The 15307-nt window shown below is 40.6% G+C and overlaps 1 protein-coding gene across 2 annotated transcripts in view; it reads right to left on the reverse strand.

The window, feature by feature from the left end:
* Positions 1-15307, reverse strand: part of DYNC2H1 (dynein cytoplasmic 2 heavy chain 1) — a 149696-nt gene that overhangs the window by 3931 nt on the left and 130458 nt on the right. For both annotated transcript variants that reach the window (XM_081909489.1, XM_081909490.1), the window contains 3 exons: positions 10026-10135; positions 7589-7670; positions 2197-2313 (listed from right to left, as the gene is read on the reverse strand). In XM_081909489.1, coding sequence (XP_081765615.1) covers positions 2197-2313; positions 7589-7670; positions 10026-10135 — 309 coding nt within the window. The remainder of the gene's footprint in view (positions 1-2196; positions 2314-7588; positions 7671-10025; positions 10136-15307) is intronic.

The following is a 15307-nucleotide window of genomic DNA, read 5'->3' on the forward strand; positions in this document are numbered from 1 at the left end:
AGTTTGACCCAGAGTTCATATGAAGCACATCTCTAACAACAATACACTTTACTGAGATCCAATAGTGAATGCCGTTGTCCATGCCTTTGTATCAAATGTTCTTTTGATCTGCCCTTGCTGAGGTTTCCCCAGCTGATCTCTCAGAATTGCACTAGGTGAAGTCTTATGGGATCATAGGAAGTTTCTACACATGACTCAAAACTGCCTTTGAACCACTCTTGCATTGCTTCTACACATGCGCCAACATTGTTAATGGAAAATAAGATACCTGAAAATCATGACTTCATTAAAAAATAATAATCATATAAAGATTCTTATCAAAGTGTTATATTCAGATTATAAACACAGGATATACACACAGCAGCCCAAAAATCTGAGGGTCAAATAAATGCAGCTATGTGTCTCCTTTCCCTCAACTTAAACAAAAAGGGACAGCAGTTTGAGAGCAGAAGGAGGTAAGTGTATGGAAGGGCTGCACAGTCTATTTCTTTCCAGCACTTTGTCAACTCAAAAGCACCCCAAACATGCTTCCCCCCCTGCAGAAAATATACAAGGTCCTTTTTCCCTGAGAATGAGCAAACAGGTTGGGGTGAAAAAGCAAAAGTGAGGTCTTGAGCAAATGAACAGCCAGAGGGGAAAGAGTAAAATACACCCTCCCTGTTCCTTACTGCAATATTCAATGATGTTTTTAATTAAGAAAACACTAGAGGGAAAGAGTCATATGACTGCATATCACACCTAATTTGGTTCAGATTTCAGTTTTATGGGGAAATAAACTGCAGACAATCTGGCAATAATTATTCATCTGAGGTTAATTGGGAGAGTGTGATAAATGGCAGACAATGAACAAAAGTTATTCTTCAGGGCAGTTTTCTTCCCTAAGGATTTATCAACCAGTCATATGAAAAAGTCTGGAGTGCTATACTATATTCATCTAAGAGCTCTGTGATATTCAACAACTATTAATTAGCCAAATACAGTGCTTTTTTTCTAAAAAAAAAAGTTTAGGGGTACTCTCATTTTTCTGCTCATATTAAAATACTGCCCCTCAATGAGGCCAAACTTACACTCAAAAAATATTTAGGGGTATGTGTACCCCTGCATCCCCACAGGAAAAAAACACTGGCCAAGTATGACTTGCACCTTGACAAACCGCTGTGTATACTTCCAGTTGCTCCTTGCTTATTCCAAAGGCTGACACCTATTGTTTGGTTTCAGCCTGCTCTTGTCCACACAATTGTTTCTGCATCGGTACATAGTGAGATACCTGTATGACTGAATTGTTTCACTATGTAAAAGTAATGCAACTGTAACCATCATGGTTTAGAAAAGCCTTAATATATCTGGCTTATTACATGATAGGAAAACTAGTCATTCATTCTCTTCTGAGGGACTCTTCCTAGGGTTGCCATATTTCAAACTTTTTGGGGGGAGGTTGTTGAGCTTTTATTATTATTATTTGCTAAAGCTGTTGAGCTATTTTTAAGAAAAGTTGCCAAAATCGACACTTCTGACGTGGGTTGCCCGGACACTGATTCTGACTGCCATATTCCGGCTAAGTCTGGGAAATTCCGGATGTATGGCAGCCCTAACTTCACTCAATAATTATTTGCATGTTGGAATCAACTTTGCAGATTCTTTGCATGAAATTGTTTAAACAAAAGTTTGTATAAAGCTACAAAAATAATTGGGAAATTTTACTAAATCAAAGTAAGTTGAATGTGATCCGGGCACATATGAAGCCTTGAGACTAGCTCAATAGGTGAATAGCCATTAAAAAGAACTAATTTAAGGTAACATCAGTGAGTTAAAAAAATAGTCATGAAAACTGGCTCTGGTTATGCAATATGGCTTTTGTGGTTAGTCTGCTTAAATGTTCCCAGCTAATATTTGAGGAAATGAAAATTATATTAACCTATACCAGGAATAGAACTCTCTATTTACAGGTCCATACTGCAACAACAAAGGGCGAATGAGCACCATGTGTTCTATGAAAACCTATTTCCTCTTCCCGAGAAGTATAGCTTTAGATAAAAAGAAAATCCACTTTTGAAGATATGAAGAATGGAGCTTATTAAACTGCAAGGAATCTGACCTCTTTTTTTTAAAGCAGGTCAGACGTCATACTGAAAACCTATTACAGCAAAGGAAACCAATTACAGAACTTAAAGTTTAGGACCCTTAATAATGAATTACCTGTGGAATCCAGGCCATGTAACAAGGGAGCACAGATGACACACTGGGAGAATCATGCTGGTTTTCTGAAAGTCGATTTCCATCAAAACTACAGCCTTCCAGTTGAAGGCCACTGATCTGTCATGGAAACACATAAAATATTCAAATGTGTGTTAGGGATTGAAAATGTGAGTAGTGATTGTGTTATATCTTAGCATAGGCTAAAGCAGTACTCTGAATGGTTCGTGTAAATAACAAAAATCAGCTGGAAATAGTACAGAACAGAGTAGGAAGTGTGATTACAAAGTATGTTCTAGAATAAAGGGCACTTCCTATGTTTTGGATACAAATTCTTTATTATCGCTAGAGAAAAAATATCAGTCTATGTCAGTGGCAAGTGTCAGGGCACTAGAGTAATGGAAATAGAGCAGCAAGAGCCGAATAAACAATAACCATGTCACATAAAGAGGAGAAAACAAATGCTCAAATAGGCATGGCTTTCCATTGAGAGGTTTGACATTCACTTTCAAAGAACGAATCCAGTTACTGCATGTTTTCTGCAAGTCATTGCCACTCTACTATGTGTAGAAATAATGCACAGGGGGAATGAATAAAATAAATCTTAAATGTATGGGGGGGGGGACTGTACAAGGTCTGCTGCTCACTTTATTTTTTCTATCGTGCTAACAAATCTGGCACTCTAGAATTCTAGGGGTGATGTGTTTTGAAAGCTCCATTTTAGCAATTAATTACTGAAGCAGCACATTCAATTTCTGAATGAAGTTTCTAATTCCTACATTTAGGAGAAGCTAAATTTTGCTGAAATTAATAATAAAGTAATTTTTTTTTGTCATTGGCATTCCCAGCTCCATTTTTTTTTTAATCAATTTCAATATGATTCTCAAAAGCAATGTATATAATAAAAATTGTTGCCACTTGCCACTGTTGCAGAGCTCAGTTCAATGGAAGTGCTGCACATGCCCCCAAAACTGTGTATCATTTAGCTTCACACCGAAAGGGGGCAAATTTAACAAGAGGACCCTCAAACCTACTATGTCATATTCAAGTAGATCCCCAGTTGTTTGTTCCAAGGATGCTCCCCAGAGTGATTGCTGAACATGAGATTTTCCCTGTGACAAATGAACCACCTTAATGCATGCCTAATTAATCCTATGGACTCTGTGTCATGTCAAATGCAGGTAAACACCTCAAATTCAGCTATTAATTATCCTGTGCGAATAATGAGGTATCTCCAGCAAACATGCTGCTCTAATTAAAATAAGCAACCTTGTTTGTATTTCCTTAGAAATCCAAGGTCAATCCCTGTAGCGTACATAGTCTTAAAGAATAATCTTGACTGGTGAAGTCACCTTTTGTGACTGTGGTGGGAAATGTAATTGCTGTTACTCACGGCAGATCATTAACTGCACTTTTTGTTCTTCAGTGTCACCTGCGCTTATCCCAGACATGAATTAAGATGACCTTGCAAATTTAGGTTAAATGTCAGCTGATAAATCAATTCTCTCTCTTGTACCCCCAAGTTGTACAGCTTTTTTGAACCTATCCAGAAGGCAATCCCAAGCCTCTCCTTTTCAAGATACTTTGACCCCATGACCTACTGGGGGGAAAGCCTTCTCTCCCCTACCTGAGCTTTAGCTAGAATCACTCACTTCATCTCTCACTCCTGTATCCCCATGAAGTTGGATAAGGCCAGTCAAGGCCCACAATATGGAAGGTTGTGGTGGAAATAACTGAAGACATAGAACTGTAGAGTTGGAAGGGACCACAAAGGTCATCCCATCCAATCCCCTGCAATGCAGGGATCTTTCACCCAATGTGGGGCTCAAACCCACAACCTTGCGATTAAGAATCTCATGCTTTAGCAGATGAGCCATCCTCCAGAATACAGGGGGAGTTAGTTAACTCTCTGTTCTGAAAAGAAACCCCTTCCCACCCAAATCAGCAGTAAACCTGCAAACCCAGCCACAACAAGGCTCCGGTGGTAACAGTGAAATCTCAAGAAACTGCTTCTTAGTATTCATTCTTCTTAATATTCATTTATGAGACAGGGAGCCACTGTGTCCCAACCCTCTCACTTCTTTCTGCCTTTCATATTTCATGAGTCTTATGCACCTACAGCTCCTGGGAGAGCTGAAAACCAGCTATTTGCATGTGAACTTTTCCTCCTCTTGGTTTATTTAGTATCTTTTTGCTTATGTTGGGTTTAAACATCCACCTCATAATCCCTTATACGGCATGTCTTTTCCTATCTCTGTTGGGAATTGTTTTGGGCAGATAGTCTGCATAATTTTAACCACTAATCATTCTATTCTATTTTCAGTATTTGTGCTTCCATCCATAAGAACTATTTTTTACTCTGTCAACCATTTTGAGTAAATAAACACATTTAAATGTAATATAGTGGTACCTCGGGTTACAGACGCTTCAGGTTACAGACTCTGTTAACCCAGAAATAGTACCTCAGGTTAAGAATTTTGCTTCAGGATGAGAACAGAAATCGTGCTCCAGCGGCACGGCACCAGCGGGAGGCCCCATTAGTTAAAGTGGTACCTCAGGTAAAGAACAGTTTCAGTTTAAGAACGGTCCTCCAGAACAAATTAAGTTCTTAACCTGAGGTACCAAGTTATTCTTCTAATTCCCTGTGCAGGCAATGTAATATAGACATTTATTGGCCATTGCTATATTCCCCTGACTTATCTCACTGCAAAACCTCATTGCTTTTTGGGGTGGAGGGTGCTTGTTGGATCCCCAGGCAAATTTTGTGCCACTAGTCCTTGTATGAGGACTGGTGCCATCCAGGACAAATAATGCAGCAGTTTCGCCTTGACTGCTGGGACTTGGGAACATGGAATGGCAGGGAAGAGGCTATTTCTTCCTGCTGCCTCCCTTGACACAGGCCTCCCTTGTATGCACAGGCAGGTGGACAGAGGACAGAAATGAGGGAGAAAGAGCGAGCTCACCCCTTTTCTTTCCTCCTACGATTCAAAGGAAGGAATGATTTGCAGCACTAATAGAAAAATAAAATACTGTTTTGCCTTAAGTAGCAATGCAGCCTTCATGATCATTATTAGATAAATTTGCCCACACATATCAAGCTTCACTTTATTTCAAACAAATGTGTAAGCTGGCAGATTGCAAAGAATCTCTGATTTTCAGGGTTCAAGTTCTCCACTGTAGGAACTGAATGATCATTAAGTGCGATCACAACTCAACTGGAAAGCCACCAGGAAGGCACAGCCATGCTTCTCTTTAGTTTATACAGAGCCAAGTGTCTGTATGGTTTTAATATTTGTGTGTATAAGCAGCACATCTGATGTTTGCAAAACTTGAAGACATAACTTGGGCTATATTTTCTCTAACGTCTTTATATTCTGTTTTAACTGAATTCATGCTACTGCTAAAATGTCATTGGGAACACCTCTTTATTTTTCATTTCCCAGTGATTTAAAATGATCACAAGAGGCATGTATTTGCATATGGGCATGAGATGTGTCAGGGTAGAGTCTCTGTCCAAGTAATTCTAAATGTCATTAAAAAGATATAATAATGTACAAACTGACTCTGAATCAAGAATTCCTCATAGCCTTAATAGGAAGGAATTGTTACCCTAATCATGCCTTGAGGTTATCTGGTGAATTAATTATCCATTTCAGGATTGGAAATCCCTCTGGACCAAGCTGTAAACGTGGTTCAGGTACCTGACTAAAGAGCACCTGCACTTCAAATTGTCTTTCAGAGAGGATCCCAAAATTGTTAGGTGACCTTTACAGATACACTTGAAAACCGTATCAGAAGTCTGAATGTCTGAAAAATGCATTTGTAATTGTTGACAATCCGCTCCCAGATTTACGATCTGCAAGTCCTAGCCTTCATTAAGCCACAACAAATGCCTTTGCTCCTGTCAACTGGTCTTTTTCTTAATCAGTTCATTTTTAATCTAAACACCCTCTTTGTTATGCATGCCATGCTGTCGCCCACAACCCCTCCCTGAGTACTCTGCCAGTCCTTGAAGTGTTATTTCTGCCTCAAGGTGATGACTTCTGCCAGGCTTCTATTGGCGCCAGGAGTAACAGTTGCTGAAGTAACAAGCTTTGTTTAGTCGTGTCCGACTCTTCGTGACCCCATGGACCAGAGCAAGCCAGCCACTCCTATCTTCCACTGCCTCCTGCAGTTTGGTCAAACTCATGCTGGTAGCTTCGAGAACACTGCCCAACCATCTCGTCCTCTGTTGTCCCCTTCTCCTTGTGCCCTCAATCTTTCCCAACATCAGGGTCTTTTCCAAGCAGTCTTCTCTTCTCATGAGGTGGCCAAAGTATTGGAGCCTCAGCTTCACAATCTGTCCTTCCAGTGAGCACTCAGGGCTGATTTCCTTCAGAATGGATAAGTTTGATCTTCTTGCAGCCCATGGGACTCTCAAGAGTCTCCTCCAACACCACAATTCAAAAGCATCAATTCTTCGGCGATCAGCCTTCTTTATGGTCCAGCTCTCACTTCCATACATCACTACTGGGAAAACCATAGCTTTAACTATACGGACCTTTGTTGGCAAGGTGATGTCGCCCCAAATGTTGTGACCCTTCTTCATAGGGGAGCTGCTGTATCACCTTGACTATTTGGGTTGCCCTTTCTCTCCAAAGGACTTCCTGCATGCATTCGTCCTCTTAAGCCTTATAAGAAAGCTCCGAGATATAAGGGAAGACCATTCTCATCATATACAAACCTGCACTTACAATACTTTCTTCTTCTTCTTCCCATTTTACAGCCGGCAGTGATCAGTGGAGTGGCACAGGCAGGGCAGCATTGCACACCTGGCTTCCCAATATCGAGCACTGCTGCTGCTAACCGAGAAGGGTGGGGTATGGGAAGCTCAGTGTGGTGCAACCAATCAGATGTTCCTACTATTGCATTCACACCACATTGAGCTCCCTGTGCCCCATCCCTCCCACTTTTAGTAAGCAGCAGTGATGCTCAGTGTTGGGAAGACAGGGGTGCAACACCATCAAGCTGGCTACTGCTGCCTATAGAAAGCACCATTTACCAGAGAACCACTCTAAGAGGAAAGCATCTTAAAGGAACGGAATTTGGTTTGTTACAAAGAATTTGCTACAGCAGTAGATTCTAGTAACATTTTTGTGACCCCCACACTCAGCTATTAGAATAATTTCTTCTGGAGACCTGCATGTTTGTTTCCCGGAAGTGGTGAAAAATATTATTGGCTTTTGGTTCCCATAGAAAATAAGAGAGTGTCCAGGGTAATTAGGTAACCCATCACATGTTTGGAGACTGGGTAGGCTATAAGTTCAATAGAACAAATGAAGGGATATTTCAATTGGCTTTCATAGAATTTCATGGAAGCTTCAGTGAATGAGAAAAATATGAACATGCAGAATACCTGAACTTGGAGCTTTGCCGCTCGTATCTGACCTTTCCAGGATGCTGTAAATTTTAGGCTGTCTACTGAACAGCCCATCACCCTAGAAGAGAGGAATAAGATGAAAACCTAAATAATCTGTTTCACAAGACCATAAGAAACTTAAAATAACAGATTCATCTGCTGAGTAAGGGAGTTGGATTTTTTTATTTAAAAAAAGGAGCAAGAGAAAATACAGCATTCTGTAAAAGAAAATATTTCTGGCAATGAAAAATAAGATAGAAGTATTTTTTCAAACAATATTGTTTCAATCTGAATAAGAATTAAAGAGCCTAAAAAAACTGCATAGTAATTTCTGAAGAAGCAAAATCTCTTATTTCCTGGACTATGAATTCCTAATTTACATACCTACCGGTATGTTTAAGATAACATTTTCTGCACAAAAACATGTTCTGTCTCCACAAAACATTCCCCCGGGAGCTGTCTTCATGTTCTGGCTCTGAAGAGTAGAAATGCTGGGACTTAACCAGAAACCGCTGGCAGAAAATGTGGAAACCTGGCCTACACACTAATGGAGCTGCTGCTGCCAGGCAAGGGAATTCCAACCACAGGCACAAAAGTACCCACATGTTTCTGTTTTAACTAATTACTGATAACCATTGCCTTGATTGGCAAGGGAATGCTTTCAGGGCTGCACTGTCTGAACAATCCTACACTATTTTTTTCTTGTTGGCTGCATCCCAATATATCTATGAGCTTTGGCTCCTTTAGGTTAGTCTGTCTTTGCTTCTTGTGTTTCAGCTCTTCTCATGCCGGTGATGCTCTACCGCAGTGGTTTTCAACCAGTGTGCCTTGGCACCCTAGGGTGCCTTGGATGATGTTCAGGGGCAGCACTGGCCACTGTCCCTCTTTCCTTTCCTCCCTCCTCTGAGGCCTCTTGAGTCTCTGCCTCCCAAAGGCTTGTATGGCTGTTTGTTGCAGCAGCCCTGGCTACAAGCTCCCCTGGCGAATGGTGCCTCTGGGGCTGGCCAGGGGGTGCTTCCCAGGCCCCTGTGGGGCAGTGTGAGGAGGCACCTCTCTTTGGGGTAAGGGGGGCAGCTGCAGCTGCCCAGAGGCCTCCTAAGGAGAGGGGAGGGGGGAGGAGGCTGAGAGAACACTCCACAAGGGAGGGTGTTTGAAATAGGGTGTGAGGCTGCCAGCTCTGCAGGCAAGGGGTGACATAACTGGGCTTCTGAGCCCCACTGGGGTGCTGCAGGAAGAATGTAATTGGTCAAGGGAACCGTGGACTCAGAAAGGTTGAAAACCTCTGCTCTACCAGATCAAACCAAACAACTATTTGGCCTAGCATCCTGTTTTTCACAGTGGTCAACTACTGTGCAAAATCTTGCTCTCCCAGTACTTTCCCTCTTTAAAATATTCTCTCCCAAAGTGCCTTTTTTTTAAAGGGCACTTGCTGCATGCGGATGAGTGTCCACATATAGCTAGTACTTGAGAACCAAGCATTATTAAAAGATTCTTAAAAGATGAGTGCAACATATCTTTAGTACTTAAGAACTAAGTGTTCTTAAAAGTTTACTTACACTTACAGATGAATAGATTTCACTGAAATGAATGGAATTTACTTTCAAGTAAGCCTGGCTAGCTCTGCTGTCCCCACTACGCCGTTGGAACACTCATTTTTCAGGGTTTCTGCTTGAGTAACATCCACTTATTTCAGTTCAGCTGGTTGAGTCAGGATAAGAAAGTTATGCCAGCATACTTATGGCTGTGTTGGGAACTGGCCAATAGAGCTGGAGATCTGCTGGATCCTAATTTGCTCATCCAGGCGGGTTTTGAATTTGGGTTGCTCCCTAAAATATCACAGAAGCTGCTGCCAGAAAGAAGTCCTTATTATTGGAGAGAAAGTTGTACTGCGGGGCTGCACAACATCAGGCCAAGGATGCCAAATGCAGGCCTCCAGCAATGTATTGTGGTCCAATGGATGCTTGATATCCCTCCTCCATTCCTTCCCCTGCTTTTACAATGCCAGGAGACCAAGGTTTCTTACATGTCATTAGGCTTGGTGGCCTAATGGTTTTTCACCCGTTTATTTAATTTAGGAAGTTTATATCCTGTTTTGTTTTCTTTTTTACATTTTTAGAAACACTACTCAGGGTGGCCCACATTAATTTTTAATGCAAAATGTTTAATATCTTTAACATATATCTAAAAGAGAGTCCATAAAAGAAGATAAAAACCACAGGTTTCTAATGCAATTAACTAAAAGTTTATCTAAATAGAAAAAGGTCATAACAAGAGGGCAGGAGAGAGAGAAAGGGGACCAACTGGGCTCCATACAGAAGAGAATGTTTTTGATTGCTACCGTTTAGTATTTTCCTGGAAAGAAAGGCAAACAGGAGGCATTAAAAGGAAAGGAAAGGTGTTAAGAGATTCATAAAATGGCAACCAATTCACTTACCTTGCAGTCTCTTGTCGTAAGGCATTGAGAAATGTGTCAGGGTGGAAGAGTTCTGAGAGGTCGAGGGTATCTGAGAGCAAGATCTGCTTTTCTGCTTTACTCACCCAATTCTACAAAGGTAACAATATTGCACATTAATTGGGGGGAAATACCTAGTTTACTGTTGTAAATGGTCTTGAATTTTGAACACATTCGCCCACCAATCTTCTATACGTTATATGCTTATAGGTCCCACTAACATCAATGCATATAACCAAGCCCAGGACTGTAGTTTTGGATGCAAATGATAAATGCACTTTGAACTTGATTTTAGTGTGACTGAGGGGCAAGAAAGATGAAGTTGATGCACAACATGACTAGGTTTTTTTTTTTACTCATATGGCAGCTTCCAGCTGAGGGAGCAAAAAATTCATGTTCAGTGAGAATGGGGGTGACTTGTTATTCTAAAAATAAAAATAAAAATAAAAACAAAAAAATAAAAATAAAAATAATTTCCCATGCTGGAAAATGTCAGGAGGTAAGTGAATGCTATGGGAAGTCATCCCTTTTACATCAGACTGCAAAAGAAAAGAGACTTAACTTGGATTGTGTTTTCCATTCAAGCAAACATAGTCTCCATATAAAATGCTATTAATCCCCTAAATTGGATCGTTCAATTTATTTATTTTGACATTTATATTTAATCTTTCTATGATAAAATCAAATTCAAGGCAGCTTAAAATGAATATATAAATCACACAAAATTAAAGTGATTGTGAGAACTGTGGACTGCATCTGCTAGGAAAAGTCTCTTCCATTTTCTGTTCTCAGAAAGAATCTGCTTATCCTGGTATGTTGGTGAACCCTCAAGTGAAAATGTGGTGTTTGAGAGAGGAGCTTACGATGTAACAGAGTGGTCTGGGAAACTAGAAGGTCCTGATATGTGACAGTTGTCTAAACAAAAGGAAATTGTGAAGTCTCATTTCTACTAAAGGGGTGTTACTAATGTCCTAGGGGCAGATTTATGAGTGGGAGAACCCTGAACTAATAATGTTTGATGTCATTCGTCTTCTTGTGGAGAGAAACACAGGAACATTGAGCCTGCATCCTTCTAATAGCTATCCTGGATTATTACTTTTAATGAAGTTAAGCTTTTTAGCTCTAAAATGGCTTATTTGTTCCTGATCTTCTTCAGAGAAGACAGACTGTAGGACTTATGGAATGATAGAGTGGGCTCAGTATGTCATATCTATAAGGTAAAATGAAGTATAAAAATCTTCTAGTATTATCTGGAAATGATTGTTTCCACGTTGAAACAAAAAAAAAATAGTTTTATGAAAAGAAGAACAGTCTTGTTTGATGAATGGGACTTATGGGATACAAGCTGTGAAATGGCCCACAAATTCAAATTGGCTGCCTAGGCTTGTCTGTTTTCTCTGTATGAATCCCTTCTTAGTACACAATATGTCACAAAGAACATTAATCTCTTCTCAAATGAATACGCCACTATATATAACAATATTTACTATGATTCTGAGTAAGCCTTATAGTTACCATACATAAATTAGTTCACAAATTACACTGAATTTTATAAACAGCTAATCATAATACATAGGCGTCAGTAAACATTATAGAAACATAGTACCCCACATAAATTTTGCATGTGAAGTGAAAGTTGGTGAATTATGGCAGCAATGGTCACAATATATTATGAAATAAAATAGCGGAAGTGCCACATAGCTTTCATAAATACGTATCATTATCACACTCACATATCCTGTAACAGACATTTTCCTTTAGCTCAGCACAATGCATTGGACAATAGGAGACCCATTAGTTATAATTTTTGGGTTTTGAAGTGCAATATTTATCATAAAGTGAAATCCACATATGCCGTCCATCAGAATAAAGAGACCATGAAATTCTCAGTCATAAAATGAAATCTCACAACCAACCAAATTGCAACTAATTCATTTTCTGAAATCTATCCTTATCCAAAATATATTGGATGGGTTTAGAAGTTCAGTGAACAACTGACAGAGAACACGTCAGTGTCCTCTGACCTCATTTTTTTTGTTCCTTTTTCTTCCAGGACAATATGGATGAACTTCACATTCATGAGAAGTTCATGCATCCCACTGTTTCACTGAACAGAGCCCTCCTTGCTATAGTCATATATCACATGCGCTTAAAGGAAGAGGACCAAGACTGGGGCTCCTCTTTACACCCTCATATTGATTTCTTCTTCCTTTACGCTTTGCACTCTTTCATAAAAAACAGCCCTCAAGTCCCCAAACAATAACTTCTTAACCATATCTGCGGTTTCTAAGCTGAGCAATGCATGTTCTGATCAGCAAAGAAGCACAGAATTCCCTGATGCAGGTAGATGTGCTGCCCATGGCATGCAGCCCCTTGCATTGAAGTGTCTCCTCTTCTCATCTAATCACAGCTGGAACATCTTAGGCTAGTGCCATCAGGATATCCTTCTCAATGGCTCACTAGTTGGCTCTGGTCAACTCCATCTTTTGTAGGAGCTGCCTGATTCATGTGACAAAGCGTGGGGAGCCAGCTAGCTTTGTATAAAAAATATATCTATTTTTCAAAAAACATTGCTAGTTTTATAGCACTGAGTCATCGTTGAAAAAGCCACTGAAACAATAATATCACTAAATAAACTGTAATTTGCTTTTCTGTCAGGGTCAAAATATGTTGCTGTGGTCTTTCCCTCAGACACAGCCATTTAATCAGGTGACCTTTAAATGTGTCACAACACAGATTATGAATGTTCATCCCTGACAATTAAGAGTGATTTGATTTTGTTCCCCTTTTCTGTATTCATTAGTTGTACACTGGGCATCTCTGCATGCTCCTTTCAATGATTTAACAACAGTTCCTTTTATAGCATGGCCATAATTGCAATTCCCCATTAGAAAAACAGCATTTTGTAAATTGTTCAGTATCTAAGTGGTCATGGGAATCATTTTGTAATTTGTTTTTAATAAATTCATTTTAGCAGCGCCTTCAAAAACATTTAATTCAGTTCCTCAAGAAAGTTATGGGCAAGCAGTTATATTCAATAAAATTATAAGAGACTGCAATGTTTGACAATCACATGAAGTCTGAAGTAATCACTCCTAATTTGGTGTTTAATAAAATCTGTGAGCTTGGCTGGGAGATTGATATTTAAATACACAAACTTTTTAACATCACTATATTTTAGTTTAATGCCGGAATTTTTCTTTTTAAAATATATACTTATTAGACAGTTAAATTCAATGCAGAATTCATTGTGAACTTCCCATTTTAGATTGCATTGAAATGGCCGAGAGATTATATAAAAAAGCTACAGCAAAGGTGTTGAAATTTCCAGTTGAATTATTCCACAGTGATTTTGTGAATGTCAGAAAATCCACACAGATAGTGCCTGGCCGAGAGGGCAACCAATCAGTTGGGAACGACACATCACATTGGTCCACCCATGCGATTTAAGTATTCACATGCATAGTGCTGTGGGATATTGTTACAGGAAAGAACTCCAGTGTTACTAGAACTAAAGGAAAGTGAGGGATTAGAACTGACCTCAAGTGTAAAGGTAAAGGTAAAGGGACCCCTGACCATTAAGTCCAGTCGTGACCGACTCTGGGGTTGTGGCGCTCATCTCACTTTACTGGCCGAGGGAGCCGGCGTACAGCTTCCGGGTCATGTGGCCAGCATGACTAAGCCACTTCTGGCGAACCAGAGCAGCACACGGAAACACCGTTTAACTTCCCGCCGGAGCGCTACCTATTTATCTACTTGCCCTTTGACGTGCTTTCGAACTGCTAGGTTGGCAGGAGCAGGGACCGAGCAACGGGAGCTCACCCCATCGCGGGGATTTGAACCGTCAACCTTCTGATCGGCAAGTCCTAGGCTCTGTGGTTTAACCCACAGAGCCACCCGCGTCCCTGACCTCAAGTGAGGCAGCAGCTTTTGGAATTAATACGTATCCTAGTCCTGGTTCTGGACATAATAAACTAGCCTGTCCTCTCCTGGTAGTGTATTGATTTAGCTACTGCTTAAGCACATAAATAACACACATGGTGTTGTGACAGGAATCTTCTACATCCTCTTCATGACATAGCTGTACTGTGCTAGGGTGCTGGAGGCAAGGTGGGAAGGCAAAACATTTGTAGCATTGTCAAAGAGATTGTTTCCATAGAATTGATAATGGAAACTAAGATTTAGTTCTAAAATGCAATAATTTGTAAGGTACATTGTAAGGTCCTCCTTTTCCAGCTTGAGATTGGTGCTTGCCTTCCTGGACTAGGGGAGGGGCCACTGCATGCTATAGATCTTCCCTTGAGGGGAAAATGCTTCTTTCCATTCCAGTTTTGGAATTCTAGGGAACTGCCCAAAAATTCTGAGTCAGCTTTTTGTGGCTCCTTCTATTACATCATTGTCTTGGCTGTAGAGCAGAGAAGGGGCAGGGTCAGCATTAGGCTATAGCAGCTGCTGTATTAGAGTCTGGATATTGTTAAGATTCCTGCTCCATGATTGCAGTTACGGGATTGTTGTCTATCACATGACGGTGTATGTTTTCATTCCACAGAGTGGGAAGTGATGGAGACAGGATGTTTGTGTTACTGTGTTCCGTGAAGTGGGACTATTGTCCTTTGTTTGTTTTTGCTGTCTGATGCTAGAGAGGGAGCCATGTTGCAGTGCGCCGTGTATGCTTTATATGTAAATAATAGATTAGCCAAAATGCTGAATTGCTGAGGTCTGTCATGCGAACCGCGAAGACTCTGCAGATCCCCAAGTATGCCGATGTCTGTTGGCATCGGTCGCTGTGATGTTCGGGCAGAAGAAAGCTTTTGAAGCTCCCAAACAATTGACCAGGAGGGAGAGAACATGCCAGTCGGGCATGTGTCTCTGCCAGGGTCCTACTCGAGTGTAGGACAAGCTCCTGACAGATATTAAGTAAGCTACAGTTTCCTATCTCCGTCCCCACCCGAATAAGCGTCTCTAACTAGGAAGAGGGAAGGATGTACAATTCCGGACTTAAGAAAAAGAAAACTATAGTCAGAATGTAGGAGGGATCACAGAAGCTTTGTGCCCAAGAGGTGGGGATAATCTGGGTACCCAGGAAGCCTCTCCTCTGCCCCCTCTCCCAGTTGCCCTGTGGAATCAGAAGATTAAATCAGTCTTCAACAAGGAAGAGGTGCTATTCCCAAAAGCAGAGACTGCACTCTAAATGCCAGAGACAGAACACTGTAAATAATTCCCTCGGCGATGCAAATTTGGCTAAAATAACTACCAGAAACTAG

This window comes from Podarcis melisellensis (assembly GCF_964234715.1).
Source record: "Podarcis melisellensis genome assembly, chromosome: 4".
Classification (NCBI taxonomy): Eukaryota; Metazoa; Chordata; class Lepidosauria; order Squamata; family Lacertidae; genus Podarcis; species Podarcis melisellensis.